The 21,415-nt window shown below is 45.9% G+C and overlaps 1 protein-coding gene across 2 annotated transcripts in view; it reads right to left on the bottom strand.

The window, feature by feature from the left end:
- Positions 1–20,378, bottom strand: part of Heca (hdc homolog, cell cycle regulator) — a 176,912-nt gene extending 156,534 nt beyond the window's left edge. The window contains exon 1 of one of the 2 annotated variants that reach the window (XM_076775786.1): positions 18,653–20,378. In XM_076775786.1, coding sequence (XP_076631901.1) covers positions 18,653–19,413 — 761 coding nt within the window. In that variant the 5' untranslated portion in view covers positions 19,414–20,378. The remainder of the gene's footprint in view (positions 1–18,652) is intronic. The other variant, XM_076775787.1, reaches the window with a different exon arrangement.
- Positions 20,379–21,415: the final 1,037 nt, after the last annotated feature.

Below are 21,415 nucleotides of genomic sequence, written 5' to 3'. Positions count from 1 at the left end.
ATCGGATATCCGGTGCGTTCGATCGATGTTCTTACAGGAGGAGAGAATTTGTGATATATAAAAATATGGACGACTCGAACACGTTTATTTCTATTAATGGACGATGCAAGTTTCACGCGTTGGGCCCAAATTCAAACGTTACCGCTCAAACTTACAATTATTCAATCTTAGAAAGCTTTAAAATTCTTTTAATCCAACCACATATTACTCAGAGACAAAACTATTGTTATTATCTCAAGATTGGCTCGGTGTCCGGATGTCCTCGAACATTCAGGATGAGGCTGCTGGATGATTCGCTTCACGAATTACTTACGAAGGACGTGAGGATTCTACCAAAGAGGAAGCTTCTGTGCCAGGGACCAGCTGCCTGGCTGCAATTTCCACGAGAGTCCGGAGCGCACACAGGTGCGAGTCGTGTGGGAAGAGAAGACATAAGTGCTTGCGTGCGCACCGTGGGCTCGAATTCTCCTAAAGCAGCTCTCGCAGGTGTGCGCTAATGAGTCGAGCGACGATAATGGAAAGCTGGCTCTCGAACCAACTCGGGCACAATGGCAGCGTCCGGTTCGTTCGGAGGTGTCGCGAACATTTTCACGAACTATGTTTCGCAACCCGTAACCCGTATCCCGCAGGAGAATGCGATTTCGTACCGCGAAACAAAACACAGCCCGACTTACGTATTCTCGACTCGGTCGTTTCCGTCCACGAAGATGTTATCAGAATTTTATATTCAGAGTTTGCAAGGTTGCGCGCGAAGATTGCTATACACACCTGCGTATTCCGTGTGTCTCGTTCGCAACATTGATCGTTCACGGAACCTAACACGTTCCACGACTGTGTTCCAGAACTTGTTCGTCCGACGATACGATAAAACGGATCGAGAGAGGCGAAAGATCAGAATTTTGCTTGGAAACACACACTCTGCAATTATGCGAGGCTGGCAGAAAACGATGCGTTTTACCGTCCCGAGCGCGCGCGTTTGAAAACCGCTTTCGAATATCCCCGAGGAAAGGAATCTTCGATTCATGGAATGTTGTAAACAAAGATCGTAAGACATCGAGGGGGGGGGCGACCGGTTCTTCCGGTCGGTTTGAGGTTTCCTATTAATAGGCGGTGTAAGTATGCGGAATGGCGAAGAGGCTCGAGGAAGCAGAAAAAAGCAACTTTCGCGAATGACGAGACACGAGAGACGACACACTGGTCACCCATGGTACGTGCATCGACTCGTGAATCCGAAATCCTCTGGAGTCACACCAACGACAGGTCCTTATACGCGATCCCGCTTTAATTGTATGCTAATTTCCTCCAGCTTCGGATCCCAACCCGCTAATTAAGCGAAAACGACGCGGAGGTGCTACGATTTCATAAAGCAACGGGAAGACGCGAAAACGACTCTCCTGCAAAGATTTATCGCAAATAATATTAACCTCGTGTTATTTTATCGTAGTACACGGTCGTCGGATTAGGTAAATCGACTCTACACCCGTAATTCGTCTAATAAAAAAGCGATTCGAACGTTCTCCGCGGAAACTTTCCAAACTTTTTTCCCCATCGGATAGTTTTCCAGATACAGTCGGACTGGTGAAACTTCCAAGGGTAGTTGCAACCCCTCGAAAACTTCGGTAACCGCGGCTAACAAGAAACTCGTGTCCCTTATTTTTGGCTGCTCCACAGACCTGCGAAGCTTCATCGAAGTCGGAGTTGGACACTTCACGGTTGTTGCTCGTCAGTTTCAAGCGCTTGATTCGAATTAATTCGGATCCTTTGATACCGTGTGAGTCACGCAACTGGATCGTTACGTCTCTTCTTTCACGATTGATAGCGCGTAGTAAAAAGCGACACAGAACGCGGTCGAATCGCAAGACCTTCAAAGAAGTAATACTTCAACGAGGTGCTTCGACGATTTTTCAATCAGGCACAGTCAAGAAAATAATGCTTCGAACTGGTGCAAAAATACAGAATTGAAACGTTCAAGTATACTATACTCGGAGTCGGTACCAAATTATGCAATTGTATTTGTAGACAAAGTAATGTCACCTTCATCTATCATTTTCTCCTACTGTCAACCATAGAAGATGTAATCAGATTAAATTGCACGACTCGTGTGTATTGTGGCTCCGGCTACTTAGCGGAAAGCGTTTCAAAGAGTATACAGAACAAATTGAGCTTGGAACTTTTAACCGTTAAGCAAACGTGCCGAGAAATTATACGATGTGTTTATTAATCGTAAAAGAAGATTGGAGATCAAAGATAGATCATTAATTACGTCCTCTTGGACAGTGCTCCCTGACGAAATGATTAAAATTTTCATTTACTTCAAGCTGAAAGGATAGATGTTATGAGAATATATGTTTTACTTTCAAGGCTATAATCTTTCAAATATTAAAATATTAAAATAAATGTAAATTAAAAATATTTTGTACTACTTTCAACGATAAAAAATACCCGTAAGTTAGAGTACAGAGTACTATATGATTAAATAGAAACTCCACTGAAACATAAATTAAAATACGAGTAAAATAGTGGTGACAAAAAATGAAGAAAGTAACGATGATAAAATAAATCTATAAAGAGAAAGATGAAAACAGAAAGGGGGAGAAGCGTCGAGTAAAGTAATCCTGCGAAAGTATGGAAATGGGAAAAACACACTAGAAGACAGTTTTCGCCCCGAATGAAAACCTGCCGTTCCATGAATCGGAAGGATTACACGGGGGCAAGTTACTCGGAAGCGATCAGGTGCAAAGGATGCTAAGAAGCTAGGGAAACTTTTGACAGACGTCGAACTTGGAGTTTGCTCTACGGAAGGGCAGCTGCCCCGCCGCGATCCGCAAAACTTCCGAGCATAATCCTGTGTTCCCTCCCCGAAAGATTCCTCCTAAGCTGCGCAACACGTTCGTTTTGTGTACACACAAGCCCCGTCGCAGATCCTTCTCGCCGTCGAATTATCGTATCGAGGTATCGAATGTGTGGCGAGAAGGGGGACGAACAGATTCGGAGATTTATTGCGTAACCGATATCGAACCAAAGATAATTTTATTTTTTCAGAGTATCTATCGCATCAGAAATATCCCAAATATTTAAAAAAGGTTCAAAGTAGTTCCCCAAACATTGTATCCCACGTGGTTCGCTAATATTTAATTTCAATAGCGCTTTCGATAATATGTACTCCCCAGAATATGTGTATATTTCGGGGGGGGGGGGGGGGGGGGGGGGGGGGTACTCAAAAAAAGGGAAGAGTGGCCGGAGTCGAAGGGTGTCGTTCGTGTCATCAAGGATGTCAGCCAGCTGGTGTAACGCGTGTCTGTAAACAGACCGATCTTTTCACGAGTATTTCGTTAAGTCCTGCCCACGCCCCTTTGTCAAAGCCTGGCTTTGACACTGTCGCCGACGTCGGAAGTCCATGGGTCGCCTTAAAAGCATGCAATTTTTACGTGTGTCAAATTCAGGAATCGCCCCTCGAAACCATCACTGACGGGGGACACAACGCCAGGGTGAAATCCTTTGGTGAATCGTCGCGCACGGCTTTGTGCAACTCGAATGACTCGTCACCGATGCCACGGAACCGGTCGAATCGAGGGTGCAAAGTAAACGCCAGAGCACGGGCAAGAGAATCTACCCCGATAATCACAACGCAACGTTTGTATTTCCCTCCGGAGACGGTGCCGCGTTTTTTCGATACCAGCCACGGACAAATATCCCGGAGGAGGGAAGAGCTCGATGAGAAAACACGAGAAATTTCCGGGGAAACATAATGGCGAGTTTACAAATAATTATCCGACGGACGGACCCTTGTTGCTTGCTCGACCCACCCTTCGACAGACTCCCTTAGATCCGTTCTCAAAATATTTATATCCTTATGAATACTGTGTTATCGTTCGATATAAATGCAGAGTAAATAGAAACAGAGCAAAGGGAAAGAAATCATTACGACGTAACGAAGAGAAACTGTCCTCACGATGGGGTAGTACGGCCTTATTTACAAAAAGAAACTTATTCTCGATTAATTACACAAGCGTCTACGCTGATAATGTGATAATAAAAATAACATTCCTCGCGAGCTAATTAAAGATAGTCGCTCGTATTTTAAAGAGAACATTATGTAATTCCACTTCGGATCTTATCGAAGGTATCGAGGATGACTCGAGTGGCACGGTCGAAAATGTTACACGTTCGCGATAAAACGCTTCGATCAGCCGACAAGAGGTTATCGATATTTATCTAAAACGTTATCGACACCTCTAGGAGAAACGCTCCGGGGAACCTGGCCCGAAAAGCAGTTTCTGCACGCGCGGTTTCCGAGCGTTGTCCGTCGAGAGGGAGGAGAGGGTGTTACATCGAGGCTGTGAAACTGGTTTCTAAAACGCGTTCGGCCGAAAGGAAGACTGGGAAGCTGCGGCGGAGGGACCGTGATGATACTCTCCGCCAGGATACGAGGACGAATCCCGCCCAATAAGCTGGAATGGAATCGAAATAATTACACACGGTGTTTACCGGGCTACGTGTGGCCCGGAATTCTTTATCGCGTTGAACTTAAGCCACCGACTAATTGCGCAACGAAGAAACGAGATGTGCGCGATTACAATCTTATCGTTCCGCAAAATTTACAAACATATTGCGTCTTCCTCAAACTTATGTCATTCGCTGATAAATGGTTATTATTTCATAGATAAATTATCAAGCACCACAAATATTTTCGACCTCGGTGAACGCGTGTACGTGCGTAATGTAGTATCGAAACGGAATTTAAACTTATTAACCTCAAATGATGAATAGAAATTGAAACTGAAATATTTTACGATAAATAAAAACTGCTCGAATAAATATAATTTATGCACCAAAATCGCCGTTCACGAAGAGTTGAAAGAAAGAAGGATCGTTGTATTGGTTGTATCAATGCCAGAGCGGCTAAAGCGTTATTCGAACCGATAGGTATTTCCCTATTAATTAGGATAACGGAAGTTCGATGCAAGACGACGTCGAGTGTCGTGGAGTGTAGTATCGGGCAGTATCGACTGTAGGCTGTCAGAAGGACGCCGTTATTGTGGACTCTCTGCCGCGCAACGGTGCAGGTAACCTTTGTCCATCGCCTCTAATTAAAAAATTCCTTCTCTGCCTCCTCTCCGGCAGTCGGAGCGTACGAACCTGGAGGATCGGCGGTCGATTCGAAATCCACGGCGCCACAGAGTCGACTACGGCTGATCCGTTTCGTAATAGCCTCTTTCGCGAACTCTCCCCGTCACATAATCGAGTTACGCAACGTGAAACGAATTTTGCATACTAAAGCCGAGGTACACCGTACACGCTGATATGTGCCGGTAAAAAACGCGCCACTCGTATCGAGCGATTCGTTCCCACGAATATCGCCACGAGTTATGGATATATCGGACCGACCTCTTGCCTGGCGCATAAAATATTTTAAAATCCTCTATCGAACGCTCCTCCTCGTCCTTGGTCTTCCAAAGTCCAAATATTAAATATTAACCGTGCACGGCGAATCTCCAAAAATGGACGTAAATAATTACTCGATGCATATTTATACGATCTTAACCACGCGGTAAGAGGATAGCTCTTGTACCCCTAAGTAGGTGTTTTTACCCCTCCTTTCGCGTAAATCTATCAAATTTGTCTCACGCTGGACAAAAAATACGCGTGTCAGAAAACGGAAGTTTAAGGGTGTGTTCTAAGGGGTCGAAGGAGTCGCGAGAGATCGAAAGTAACGATGGTACCCGAATCACGAGGCAAGAAAAATATCCAGATGAAACGAGATCTGGTTGTCACTAAATCAACCATTTTCACCGGTCATTGGTTTTCGTCTGGAATTAAAGAGGCATTCCATTCACTATACACGCAACAACGGACGACGAAGAAAGAAATAAAGACTGACGCGTTGTCTCGGTAGAGGTAAACACGACGTTAACAAACCAATTAGCAATAAACCACCCTCGGGTCCGCGATAATTTACACTCGACTGCACGCGATGTACGACGGTACCGTTCGCAGTAAGAAAAGAACGTACCTACTACTCACGGGAGAAGGGGTAAAATTCTCCGAGTTGCGTCCTTCGGTTTTCTTTTCGCGCCACGGCCGAAGGGCCCGGAGAAAAACGCGGCAAGAAAGAACCCAAAGATAACAGGATCGCGTAAATAAGGATCCGGAGAGTGCACATCGTCCAGGTCCGCGAATATAGCACCGACGGAGCAGTCTCTTTGTTCCTGCGGGAGAAGCAGATTCGACTGCTGAGCTTCTTTCTACTTTACGGTCCCTTCCAATCTCATGCACCGAGCGTCTGAAAGAAGAAATTCGTGACTCGTCGGGAAAAGAATACTACACGAACGGAAGGAACGAGACTCCGGCGAAGAGAGAAAGGCAATATATCGAGAATACTCCTGAAACGCAGTTCCTACGGGAGAACCCGTCGATTCGTGATGAAATTCTTTATTTCTCAAAGTGAAAACACCTTCTCTTTCGAAGAGACATTTTGTTCATTCTCTTCTCCTTTTTCCAACTTTTGTCTCTCCGAGCTTCAATGCTGTCTGCTTTTATTTCTCTCATATTCGGCGTCATTTATTATTTCCTATTTTCCTGGAATGTACACTCCTTGCTTTCTCTGTTCGGAAATAGTTGAAATACTATAAGTAATAATACCGTATTCCTCATCTTTTATTTCACGCGTTTCTTTAACGCTCGATTCCATTTTTTTCGACGTACGGAAATTTGACGCGTCAACGACGCGTATTATTATTATAATTTTCAGAGAGACGGTCGGAGTGTTCGCGACGAGCAACAAAAGGTTGATGCGTGCGCGTCCAATTCAACGAACATGACGCGGCTCTCGCGAATTTCTCGCGAAATCTTTCATGCGGTTTCCAAATGAAGCCTGACTCACTGTCACGGCCAAGGGGAGCTCTGTTAACCGGGCTAGACGGCTGCATTATTCATTTATACGCTCGACATTGTTCGCATGACACTGTTGGAATATTCCTCTTAGAGTCTCGCGACTCTGCGAGCTAATACAATGGCAGGATTTCCCTCAGCGAATACGCCCGGAAAACGGTGGAATTTCGAGCGACGAGATTCCGTCGAATCGCGAAAACCTCGAGCTACGATGATCTATTCCTGCTAATTAGGTGCTCCCCGATGTCTTTGTTCGCGCTTCGCGATCGTTCATAATTAATCATGCGGCTTCCATCGAGCTGAACCCTCATTTAAGATCCGGTATTGATAAAGGGTGGTTTCGGTGCCACGTGGATCAATGTCTCTACACGTCGTCGTCGACGATCAAACTTTCTACACGTGACAAACAATGTTTACAACGTTCTCTCGCGGCAGATAACGCGCGATACGCGATTTATTTTTTCCCCCTCGCGCGTTTCAGATCAAACAGAGACCAAAGTTGGGCCACGAACGCACACGCGCAAGGTTACATAATTAAGGGGAGCGGTGTGCAATCACATGACGCGATTAGTCAGCCGATACATCGTCTTATCGTTGGAGAACGGATCGAGGACTTTAGATACTGAAAAGCACGGAGATTAAAATTTTGCGTATCGAGTTAATTTCTTTGCTTTCAGCACACATTCATCGCCTAACGACTAGTTATCCTGTAAGTTTTACCTTGATTTTTACGAGGACCAACGTTGAAGTTTTCTACGAGAAATAAATCAGAGAACCACGAACGATTCGGGCTCCAAAGGTGAAAGCCCCCCTCGAGTATGGGTTATTTATATTTCTTTTCGAGCAGCGTGATCACCATATTAGCCAAGAAACTCCTCGCCTCTCTCGTCTCTTCCCTCGCAAACTTATATCACTGAAACTTCTACACCTATATCGGTCGACGTTTGTTTCCGATTCCCGAAAGCGGTCGTCCAGGGAACCGGTCGGACCGGTTCTCGGACATTTCGTGCGAACGAGATAAACATTTTTGCAAAATAAAGCATTCATTACGTATCGTCGAGCAGGCTGGAGCCGCGGCCGTATTTATGGCTCCCGGTGAACGCAATCCGCCATAATTTTTCTCCTCGAAACGGTGTTAAATAATCTTTCCCTCGTCAACTAAGTGGCGACGCAGTTCGAAAATAATCTCTCGTGCCAAATTCTACAAATTACTCTTCAACCTTACATTGAAACATAAAACAATGAAATTTAATTCGAGGGTTAAATATATTAATGCACGAAAAATCTAAATTTAATAAATTTTCAGACAAAAAAATATAAAAACTGTATGTTCGAAACTTGGTCAGAACCCGAATTGAAGGTCGGAAATTTGCGAAAGAGTCCGTTAATGTGTCTGAATATGCAAAACTTTATTTATTGCGCGGAGTCTACATTAACACAGAGCAACAACAACTTCTGCTCGCCTTTATTTAAATTCCCACGAAAAATCGTACAAGAACGTTTACGAGGACGCGACACGGCTGAAGAAAGAGAGCCGCGTCAGTGTTCATGAATGTTAATAACATTCGAGCAGGCGTGTTGTTTCGTGCCGACCTTATACGATACCACATTTGCATAAATTTGACAAACACCTCGTTACGAATTCGTCGCCGTGCCGGCTGCATGCGTGAGCGCATCCATACGAGTTACGCGAGAGAGTTGGGTCAACGGTGCGAAGGCTGTCGATTCCCCTACCAGAAACTTTAAAACCACCAGCGTACATGCATCGTATATACTTGCATATTTCATAACGTGCAATTACACGAATTATACAAGTCAGAATACTTGAGAATTTTTAAGACGTCGTTCTCTGCAAACGAATGGGGTTTAAATAACGGCTAACGATGGGGGAAGGAACGGAAACGAGAGACCCCTTCGAACGAAAATATTATCTTAAGAAAACGATTCGTAAATACGTACAAAGAATAGACTATAAGACGACTGGGAACGAATTACTTGATCCGATGAGACCAAAATGAATTGGTTCGAGTTAGACGGAAGATTTTGGTATTCAAGCTGATCAGTGGAAACGAATCATCTACCCGGAGCTAAACAAACAACGAAGTTTGGGGATGGATCCATCGCGTGGGGTCGCGTTACGCATTGGGGAGCTGGTCTCTCGATCCAAATTGAAGACATTATACGTGAAAAATCTGGAGTCTCATTACAGAAAAAATTCATATCTTAACGAGTCGAAGATCCTAAGCACACAGAACCAAATTAATTTAGGTGGGCGAATCAGGAACGTTTCCTTTTTCTTGAAACCCAAACGATATTCCTTTGGCTACCACGCGCCGGATGGTTCGCAAAATGTCGTGAATCGCAATCGCGTTTCCCTCGCGGCTAATTTTACCAGAGTCAATATCCGAACGTTGATCGACTTATTTTTAAGCGGTTCAGCGCGCCACGCCCCAATACTGATAAATCATGCAACCGTTTCGCGTAAGCCACTAATAAATCATGCAGCGTTTCGTGTAAGCCTGTTATCGCCAAAACAGGCTACGCGCGCTTCTCTCGTCGACAAAAAAAAGACGCCTCGGCCGAATTGCTTCGTTAAAAATGCGCTAATAATGAAATCGTCCTGTTATTATTAATCGAAATACCGCGACGCGAGGACGGGGGAAGAAGTTTCAAGTTCGCCCGGAGCCTGCGGAGCAGCCAGATATAAGAAACTTTAATCCCTTTGCAAACTTTCCACTGTGTGGGGCGTTCAAGGAAAATCGTAAGCCTCGACTAACTAACTAGGCGAGCGTGTCGAAATTACACCCACGCGACGAAAAAAATACAGAAACGCGAGACATTCTTTTTGATAAGTGGAACCGGTGCAACCCTCTTTTAGAATGCTTCGAATTTCGAAAATTAAAATTCCAATTATAGAATAAAATATTTCACGAATAAATTTGTCTTGTACGGTTTCTGAATCTTGTCATATTGGTGTATTTATGGGTTCTCGGCTCTAGTTCTCGGCATCGAAGGCTGGGATATCTCGCCCCGTCGTCTTTAAGGTATCCTTGGGACGGCCTGGCCGCTCCAAGGGTTGGAGGTTCAGGGTCAATCCCCGAACTCCACCTTCCTCTCCTGGATCCCCTTTCTGCCGCTGTATTTCCACCATTACTTCGCGATTTTTCCTAACAACTGTTCTCCACCGCAGACGAGACCGCCGCCGCTTTCGACAGGCTGCAGGCGCACGCGACCCCGGATCCCCGATGAATAATCGCTTCTCCACACCTACCGCAGAGATCTCTGCGTCCCATACGGACCTGACTTTTATTTATTCTGTTCCTTGCTGCACCACCAGTGTAGCAATATAGCACAGGGATAAAAGAAAAATAAATACACCTAGTAGAATACCAAAAAGTGCACGTTAAACGAGCTGGATCGTGTAACAAAAATTGGACGAATTTTATTTATCTTGAACGTAACAAATATGGTAAGCGTATATTCCAAATGAAGAATTGTTTTGACATTAAAGATTTAATTTTTCAAGTCAAGCGCTATACAACCAGTGCAGCCTTCGTGAGCCCATTTAGAACAAGCTGTACACTGAATCCAACCTTCATTTAAAAATAACAATTTATGATATGATTTGTATGGCATGGGGTAAAACCTTAAAAACGAATCATATCTTAAACTGTTATTTTTCAATATTTGTCTTTCTATTAAAAAACTTAAATGTGTACTATCATTTAACAAAAATTATATTCTAATGCGTCTTGATCGCAATTTTATTTTTACACTAATAATACAAAAGTTATGTATCTTTATCCTTAGCGTCCCGGTTTTGCCCCAGTCTCCTCTACTTGATAGTTTTTTCAATCGTAAAGGACACACGAGAGTGCGTATCTTTATTGCTCAGCCGTCGTTGTAGAATAGAACATGACGACACTATGTAGTTAGCAGGTTTTTAACACTTTAGAGGTTACATTGTATATTAATCCGAACGTGTTCCTGTGGTTGTAGACGTTGCGCGATGCAGACGGAATTGCCAAAGCCATCGCGTATCGAATACGCGATCGCCTAACGCATTTCGTCAAGATCGAGACACATCGATACGTTCGGCTAGCGAGGCGTCTCTTTTTGAATATTTATCGACCGGTTTCTTCAACGTTGATCGCAATCGTAAATTTCGCGCGTGGAAAACTGGTCCCGTCTGGCCCGGAGTCTCGCACGGCTGGAGCGTTGTTGTTGTTTCCGGTACTGGAACGAGCACGCCCACTATCCCTGACATTTCGACTCGATTATTATGCATTCGCAATCGCGGAGGGTCATATGTATATCCAACGGTTGCGAGTTATTTATTTCGAAAGTATGCGACTTGCAACCGGTGCCAGCGTAGTCGAGGTTAATCGAGTCGATAACCAAAAATAGATTCTTTTCCTTCTTTTTGTTTTGTTGTCACGCGTATCGGAAATAATTCTTCGCGTTGTTTGTGCCCCAGTTTCCGTTTGTTTTTCTCGAGCCTCGAAAGATACGCGCGGCTATCTTCGCGCTCACCCACATGGATTTTCAGTTTCAGAACGTGAACGAGAGGGGAAACCGAGAGACGGTAATTCGTAGCTTCGCTCTCCGTTACCAATTATCGTGCGATTAAACGCGATCGCGCGAGTGTAATTTAACCAGACGCCGGCTACAATTTGCCTCGTTACGCGTTTGCATCGAGTGCAATGCGCTGGTATTCAAGAATAATACCGTCTGGCGAAAACGAAACCGACCCCGAACCGATTACGAGAGCGTGCTAACGTTCATCCGCGCGAACGCTGTAATTTTGGGAAACCAAGACCGAATTACTGCCGCGATCGTGTAATTTCTCGCTTAATCGTCGCGCGATGAACTATCATTTATCATCGAAAAATAATCATCGTGCAATGGTCGTTTCCCGATTTATTTTAATACGGTACGGCGATTCTGCTCAATTTCCAGAGCCTACTCTGCACAAACGTATCAGTTTCCAGTGGAAACGTAACCCTTTCTCTCCCGCGATTTCGATTTACCTGACTCAGCCGCGAATTTGATCTCCAGGACGAGATATACATAGGCAAGGCCTTATCGTTATCGTCGGGTAAGCTTAGACACGCGTCGATCTCGAGGAACTCTGCAACTTTAGATCGTCGGAGCGGAATTCGTTTCGCAGGTGCAACGCGGAGTCGCGCGAGATCTCGACGAAGCGAAAAAAGCAAATCTCGAAGTTATTCGAACCTGAGCGTGTTTTTCCGCCCCCGCTCGCTCGAGACCAACGAAATATTCGAAAGAATTCGAGATATTTTCCACCGAAACCGTTTCACCCTGTGGACGATATCGTTCCTAGGAACTCGAACTCCGAATTAAACTCGAAAGCGCGCGCGGAATTTCACCGTCTCGCCGGAAATTCAATAATTCTTCCGTCGAGTGCCATAGTCTCCCCGGTTCCCCAATATATCCCTCGAGGGGAGGTTCCAGGACCAATCGGGACACATCTAAATCTTCGTATCTCCAGCATCTCTGAAATTCTACTGCGTCTTCGGCGACGTCGTTGGCGTCCCTTGTCTTTCGTCGGTTTTTAATTACCACCAGCACTTGCGCCGGAAGCACGATTTCAGAACCGAAGATTGATTCCTATTAACTCGAGTCGCGTCCCTTATTTACCATTACACGCTTCCCCGACGACCTGGCTCGTACCAGACCCTTTGAACCTTTCCTTGGGATCCCCCCGAAGCAATAGTTCAAACATTTGTGCGCCATCCTATAGCTTTGCCCCGACGAATAGTCTGTAATTAGCGACGACGAAGATGTACCATACGTATTAACCCCCTTGCCGTACAATAACGTGTCTAACTCGTTATGAGTTCTTTACAATATCAAGAGTACACTTGTCGTGAAGTCTCTTATATTAAAAAGCTATTCGTAAACTAAATTTCAAATTTAAATGAAATTAAATAGTACACGTTTGAAAAATTGCTCGTAATTAAATCGCACGTTAAGGAGTTAACGATACTAGCGTAATTCGATATCAAAGCGTTTATTAGTATAATACTAGATCCTTTGGAACCGAATATTCTATAGAAGGTTATCTCCAAATATCACCAAGATTGAACTATCAAGCGAAGATACTACACGATGTGTTAAGGGTTGATATCGATTCGGTACCGTTTCCATCCACTACATGTAGTATATACCGAGAGATTCGTAACGAGCCCCTAAAACGCCAAGAAATAAGGATAACCACCCCCGCGAATATAATTCGATACGAGCGGCACACTCCGCTGCTTCGAGCGTAATTTATTTTTGGTTAAAACGCGAGTAACGGGCAAGGAACCCTTGGCTCGTCGCACTTCGGCGAAAGTGGGATTTATAGGTCGCGTTGCGGCGCCAAAATGTCTCTATGCGTGTCTCGTAACGTGAGGGTGATCCGGGTGGGAGAAGGAGGGACGAAAGAGAGAATCGCGAACGGCATAAATTCGAATCGTCTCCCTAGAAAAATACCGGGTTGAAATATTGACGAAGGAAGGGCTAGTCGAGCGCGCGACACGCCCCATTTCCCGTTCGAGTTTTTTCTCCTGCGACGCGACAACCTATTCGAAATTTCTAATCCGATATTGTTCGACGTCGAAAGTAATTCTTTCCGCGGGACGATCTTTTTATTATCGTCGATCGACCGTAAGATTAGAGGGATAATGCATCGTTCGAAACCTCCTCCTTTTAATTGAACGCCGCAAAAGGGCCGCCAGGGAATGCGTCACGACGCGATGGGTGGAGACCACCCGGGACAATGGAAACGCTCGTGGAAATTTTACGAGCTCGTGTGCTCTGGTTCGCCCTTCCCGTCGGTGCGTTGTTAGTCCGCGAAATATAGCGAGAAGAGCGATCGTAACTCGCAGAGATCTCGCACAGAGCACTCCTGGAGTTTGAGGAAGGAACCTTTCGACGAAAATAAATTGCGAAAACCTCTCGCCGGAACCTCTGGAACGACGATATCCGTCCATCTCTAACCCTTGGACCAGGAAAGGCGCGCGTACGTATGTACCCTCCGCGGTATTCCAGAAAATCGTCGATGAATAATTGCTATTTCGACGAAATCGTTAACTTTGAAACAAAAAATTTAGCAAACTCTATCTATGCAAGGTTAGAGAAATAATTCTGTGAAAGAGAACCACCGACTTGGACAATTGTTGTTTGGTCAGTTCGTTCGATAGAGACTCAGTTTCTTGCAAACTGTAAATACTAACGAGACTACGAGTCCCGGGGACGAGTTTGACGACCACGGATAGACAGATACTTTCGAGGCTCGAATAAGGTGGCCGTGGTCGTTCTTTTCGGTAAGAACGAAAGACCGCGGTGGGCTTTTTAGCAACATTCCCGGCGTTCGGGCCGTTTAAATGCATCGCGGTGGCGTGATTCCATGCAGTTGGCCTTGGAGGCTGCTAGAGCGTCAAGCTCCTCTCCTCGCCCGTTGGCCCTGAAGTGCTGGCCACGGTCAAGGCTACGAGCACCCTCTCTCTTTCTTCTCCTTCTTTCTTCGCCTCTCTTCCTCCGCGCACACACTATCGTCATCAACCGCTTTATCTGACCGACGAACGCAAACCCACACACTCTCGAAACCGCTTGTCTCCGCCACGGGAGGGAGAGGATCGCCTAAAACTCGTCCGCTGTGCATTTCGGTGCACGTGAACCACGCGTCCCTAAACAGGACCGAGAGGATGCAACGTTCAAAAATATACAGAAAACTCACGTGCGTACGAAAACGAGCCATTTCTGCTGTGCAGTTTTCTCTCATCAATCGCGATATAACACGGTGGCGAGGGGGGAAACCGTCGAAGAACGAATTTTCCGTTTTCCATCAACTCGGACACCGAGCGGAACGATATCGTGCGCCGACGAATGAAAACAAATAATTTACATTCTTGTGAGACTGCCGAGAGAACGCCGAGGTGGGAAGATAAATCGATAACGCGCGTAACCGGCGCAGAAACTTCGCCGAGAGTATGCATAACGATGGGTAATCGTAAGATCTGCTACCAATTAATTTATAAAGAGCACCGCGTTATCTTATCTAACGTCGTCGATGATCCGACATACCCGTTCACCGTCCACGACCCATATAAGAACCATAATGAAACACGCTACCCACTCATATATTTCTCTTTGTAGCTCTCAAGCAGGCTCGGTTGGCAACTACTTCTCGTAGCTTCTCCGAAAGCGTACAAGAAGACGATTTGTAACATTATTTTTATTTTTATATCAAAATGTGTTAACGCGAGCGCCTCCCACGCTTCGCCGAGCACTGAAAATAACGTCCGTCGAGGATCGGTGAACGAGTTCGGCACTCAAAAACGGTCGAGATTCGCGTTCGAGAGGACCCATCGCTGCACAGAACTCGCATAAGCGGTCCGTAACGATGACATCACGGAATAAGTAATGCAAAGAACTATTAAGGTCGCGTTTCGTAACCGCGGAGGTTAAAGAAAGAAAGAGAGGCGCCGAGATAGGAATTCTCCAGCAACAAGATCGTGGCCAAAAATAAAAGATCGCGTAAGTTGGTCTACGCGTACAGCACGCGTTTGGCGGAGTAAGATTTCGGGGCAGTGGCTGCCCATGGAACCGGTGGAAAGTAAACAGAAATAGGACAGGTTTCAAGACTGGATCTAAATATAGGATTATACGGAGTGTGCGTACTATGGTCGGGGCGGCGTCGTAATCGTTGTGTTCGTCGCCCTTCGTCTTCTCCTTGCTCTCTACCCGAAGCTCTGGAGACAACTTATACGTCGTACACACCCGTCCCCTATACTACGACACGACCTACGCCCGTCCAAGAAAACGGACCCCCCGTGTTCATTCATGTCCTGCGGAATGCGCGTCTAGAGAGTTCCTTTACCGCGATATGTGACCGGGACAATTGACTTTTCCTCGTCCTCCTCGACCCCTTTATTCCACCATTACGCCTCCGAAACAATATATTGGGTCGCCGCTCAATTTCGTTCGATCGATACTCAAGCTTCGAAATAGCTTTTCGCGCGTGCACCACGCTAGACGAATGATATATATTTCTCGAATAATTTTTTATCAAACCGATAGCCGTTCGTATTTCGATCCGAAAAAAAATAAAATTCGATCGTGGTCTAGAAATGTTCCATTTTCTAAGGAGTGATCGATTTATTGATCTGTACGACGCGCGATGGTCGGGCCACGAAGAGCTAAAAATAACCAGGAAGAGCGACCGAGCGCGTAATATTTTGTGGGGCACCGTAATACTTTCCTCGGAGAAGCTACTCTCGGATAACGGGCGCCACAAAGCCGCGCCAGCTCGAAAGTTTCGGTTTTTTTCTCTTCCCTTTAAACCCGAGAGCATCAGGGTGTCCTGGAAAAAAGAGCCTGGAAGCCGTGTGGCACCGGCTGTATCTGCGATTTAGATCTCGAGTTCCGGGCGCGCGCGGCGTTTGAAAGAATCGAGAGCCACAGTGTCAAGTTTCCGAGTTCAATTCATCCGTAAACTTCTGCGTAGCCGACTGTCGCGTGTTTTCTCAAGCAGATCACGACGCGTTTGATCGCCCGTGCGCCAAAAAACGTTCGCCGCCGATCCACGCAACGCGTATTACCTTTTTTCCCTCCGACGACCTTAGGTCTTTGACGCAACGATTTCGAAGCCCGGTGTTTTCAGGGTTAATTCTATTTTTGGAAAGATACCGCGCAGAATTTCTTCCGTTCGGGCATGGAAGTTCGCCTTTTTCCATCGCTTGGTCACCATCCGGGCGAAAGTATTTCGCGAACCCCCTCTCTCTTTTCGCGCGATTATTTATAGCGACCTATACGCGAACGCCGCGAAACGCGAAACAACTCTGCCGTCGAAGAAATGAAAATATTCCTCCACTCTGTCCCCTCCCCCGGCCGCTTTTTATACGAGCTTCGAAATCGCGCTATAAAGCAAGGAACGGAAGCGTGAGCTTTCCATGCAGAATATGCGCGTTGATTCCCTCGACACCCTCTGAGCGCCTGGCCAAACACACCCCCCGCGCTAAACTTTAACGCAATACTTTCGAGGGTGTGACAAAAGCTCTATATCGAAAATCCTCGACCATCCCCCCGATCTCTCATATCCTCGCACGCCTCTACCGATGTACTTTATTTCTCTTCCTGTGTGACGTAACACCGGTACAGAAATGAAAATTCGCACGAAGGACTCTAAAATTAAGTAGATAAGAATAGAATAATATTTATATTCGGTTATAGTTCTTATCGACCGCCTTTCCTTGTTATTTTTCTTCCGGAAAAGTTTTCTGTTCGCAGAATCCAGTATAGAAACGAATTCGCTACGGCTCGTCGTCATCTTTCGTGATAAATGAAGAGATCGCAACCTCCGTGTGTCCGACACGGCAGATTCTGTCCTGAGAACGGAATTTAAGACGAGAACGCCGCGCCGTGCAGCGAGATACTAATATCCTGGAGGGGCTGGTAACTTTATCTTCGGGGTAAGTGCGATTCGAAAGAAACGCTGCCTCTTATCGACGTTATTGAAAGCGACGACCGAGGCCAGAGGAGTTCGCGTGGGAGAGAAACGTGACCAATTTGATAAAGGATCGCGATAATTGTATTCTTACACGTAGACCTCACAGGGAGAGAGCCATCGGTATCGTGACCGTCAGGCCAATTATTGTTTGTAACGAGCCAGCCGTTTTTTCCCCTTATCCTTCCCGATCCGATACCACGAATCCAGAAAGTCTCGCTCGCACGTAATACGCGTAATTGCGGGGGCGGCCGCCTCGCGAAACGTCCAACGTTTCTCCCGACACCTATCGTCCCGTGGAATTAATAACCATTTCTTATAGCGTTTAACGTATTGGAAAATTATATACCATGATCCTGAATCGCGCCGCTAGTTCTTAGGGGGAGTTTTTGTACTTTTTCGATGAACAGAAGTGTAATTATGATGTTAATAAATAATATGGTAGAAGAGCAAATTCACAGTTTACTTGAATAGTATACAAAATAGTTCATTAAAGATAGTACATATAGATAGTAAATGATTCATTCTTTCTAGGAAACCAAATTGAAAAGGTGGAATAAATTTTTTAAACACTTCTGATGACAATACTGTTAATTAAATGTTGACAAATATTAAGTTTTATTCGTTGTAAGAGTTTTAAAGAAACGTACCTTTAAAGGTGAAGCAACGTTGAATCGAAATTTAATCCCAATATAAAGTAAAAATTTGTTACATCTGTTACCAAAATTTCGCTTTAACAGTCACGATCGTTACCAAGATTTAATGTTTAAAAATCGTTAGCAAAAAGAACGAAAGTTGGATAATTAATTTGTAATACGGGTAAAGGTGGTAATCGCGTTGACCTGATGCAGGTGTTGATCGTTCTTCGAGAAGATAGTAGTGGCTTGCACCCGTTCTGGCAAGCACTCAGGTGTGCCAGGGAATTACATTGCGTTACAATTAAGAATTCAAGATCGAGATTCAGAGATTCAGATTAATTACACATACACGTAACGTCGTGAAGGGTTAATTTATAAGAAAATCACCCAACAGTTTCTTATGATTCATCCATGCATGTATCTTTCTTTGCGTTGTTTAATGAAGTAATAAATATAAAACATAACCTATGAATTATATCTATTTTATACGTATATACAAAAATATTTTGAAAAATGAATGGTTAACGATATTCGGTATGACCAGACTGTACAGAAGAAGGTAACGATCCGGTGTTAAAACGCGAAAAAAACAAAGAATAACAAAACTCACCGTGCTCGATCGCTGAAGAAATCGACCTTGCTCTTCTTCTTCATGATGGCCTGGGGCTGATGAAGCGGGCTGACGCTGGGCTCGCTGGTAGCCGGTGGCGAGCTGGACCCGGTGCTGGAGGATAGCGAACCAGCCCTTCCGCGACCGGATTCGATCAATTGCAACTCGGTGGTGCCGCGACCGTTGGTCGAAACGTGATTACCGTGATTCGGTGGCCCGGCCGACACGGCCAGCGAAGGTCTGCTGTTTTGACGATTGCGTCGTTTCTTTTTCTTAGCTTCGTTCTCGTCCTGTCGGTTGCCGGAAGTATTCCCACCGGTTCCAGACGGCATCCAGTCGAGATCTTTCTTCAGGTGACCGCGTCCGCAGCGACAACCGCACGCTTTGAAGGCCAGATCATAACCCTTTTTCGTCCAGAGGTTCTGATGGCGCTGTCGCTCGGACCAGCTACGGGCGCGTCCGCAGCTCTTCAGATACGTGAGTACCGTTTGCTCCCAGGCGTCGAAGCACTCGCGATGCATGAACTGTCCGACCGGACAATTGTCGTTGTTGCAGGTTACCTTGACCGTATCGTGCAACGCGTTCAGACGAATCAACGCGTCGCCTCTAAGACACTCGCCGGTAGGCGTGCAGCAACGGGTCGACGTCGCTTGGGTCTGTATCAGCAGGTTGTTGTCCATCATGTCGTTGATGCCGGCGCCGGCTCCTCCGTTTTCCATCAATGCACCACCGTGGCCGTTCCCGTGGCGCCGTGGTGCCATTACACGACTGATTTAATGTGGAACGACGCCTCACGCTTGATCCTCTTTTTCTCTGATTTCTCTTCTTCCGACGCGTTCGCGAGAAATCCTCAAACGACAGACTAAGGCAGGCTGGGAAACCGGGATGTAAGTAACGCAGTCTGGCCGATCGACCGATAGAAATAAATTCTTCGTTGCACAACGGTTCCGTGAGACACTCTATTTCTTCATCTTCACGCAATTCCCGCGTCTCGCTTGTCCCGTCTCATGCACACCCATTCACTGACCGATTCCGTTTGCAAACAATCGCGCGAATATAGTGACACGCCGCGGCTGTATCGGGTATTTCGAGAAAAAAGCGCGGTACAGCAAAGGTCCAGCGACGAGATGTCCAAATCCAACGTTTTAGCTTCTGTCCCGTTCCAATGAAAATCGTACATAAAGCAAGGTCACTCCGCGCACGACACAACCTTAGGATCCACGCGCATCGAAAAACCGTTTCGAGAAAAATCTGTTAACGTGGTGTTGATGTTTCGTGCAGCAAAGTCAAGGTCAGCGTGGCTCCAATGCGTCGTGCCACGAGTGGTTCCGGCGAAGTATCGATGCACAGAAACGGTTTTCAATTACGAATACTCGTACGGTGCCGGGCAACGTCGAGACAGAAGAACGAATCTGTCGACGAACGTGTGTCGTCGTCGGGTTGCTTCTCACGAATGTCAGGGTCACCGGGCGCGAAGCGCGCGCACCGTAGAACGCAATTTCCTGATCGTCGAAAGTCGTTCTCGGTTCGCTCGTGCACAGCTCAACGAGACAGAAAGACGATAATTCAAGCGATACGCGCGCAACAAACAACACACCGAGGCTCCGGTTCGGTTTCCTTCCCCCTTTTCTTTTACCTCTTGTGCACAGAGTCCACGACGAAAAACACTTGCTCGCACGTAGGGTGCACCAGTCACTGAGCGCCGGCGACGACAGCGTGCCGGTTGCCGTGGCTCGGCGCGCGGGCGAGCGCGAAAGTGAGGCCCCATTGGGTGAAAGCGAAAGCACCGTGGTGGGGGTCACGGCTAGCGCGCCAATCGATGCGCGCCGTTGTCGTCCCTCCGACGGGCGCACGCTACCTCTCTATGTTTCTATCCCGTTTCCAATAACGCGACCGTTCTTCTTCCTCTCGCTGCCGCCGGCGCTGCATACACGAGCGCGCGTTTTACTTTTCGAAGCCGGCGAGGAGGCTTGCAAATAATTCTCGAGACGCGTGTTCGAGCACGTATACGCACGTACGAGGTACTATAGCCACAACCACGACGGTTCAAATCATCTCTCTACTGACGTAGTCATCGTAACGAGATAATGTATGCCGAATTGAAAATTTTGCTCCGACGATGTTAGATATTGCGACGAAGGTAAGCGGGCCGACTACTTAGTCGATAGAAAACACTAGAAACGAATTAACTCGGTTGAATTTACAGTTCTTTTGTGAATCAATATTTCATATCTTCGAACGTATACACGAGTGATTTGTAACCTGTGACCCGATCTATTAGACATTATTTAGTAGAAATTTAGCAGGGCACTAATTTGAATAATGTTTTAAAACGCCGTTCTGAAAATGTTTCCGTCGAAAAAGTGAGGTTAAGAACTACTGGTATACACGACTGTCGTTTGGTTTTGTCGTCTTGTATGAAAAACTTTCGAACGTCGAGGCGAGAAAGATATCGCAAGTTTTGAACTTTCTCACGAAGTTTTTGTCGTTTGTTTTGATCGTTTGTCTCCCGAGAGCAGATACGGTGTACATGCCTAAAGCCACGTATGTATTTCTAATTAGGAATTGTACCCGATTCGAGTTCAATTTCGTTCAGTTGTTCCTAGGTCTAAAGCCTGGATGAAATCTTCGAAGATTGCAATTGATAGGTAAGAAACTTCCTTTAATGCGTTTTGTAACACGCGACAATGACGCATTATTGAGGTTATGTCTTCATACCGCGATATTTAGACTTCAAGAAGGCGTTTCATGCATACCAACATA

The sequence above is a fragment of the Colletes latitarsis genome, chromosome 10 (genome assembly GCF_051014445.1).
Source record: "Colletes latitarsis isolate SP2378_abdomen chromosome 10, iyColLati1, whole genome shotgun sequence".
NCBI classification, from domain to species: Eukaryota; Metazoa; Arthropoda; class Insecta; order Hymenoptera; family Colletidae; genus Colletes; species Colletes latitarsis.
This window is presented reverse-complemented; position numbering and strand designations above follow the sequence as displayed.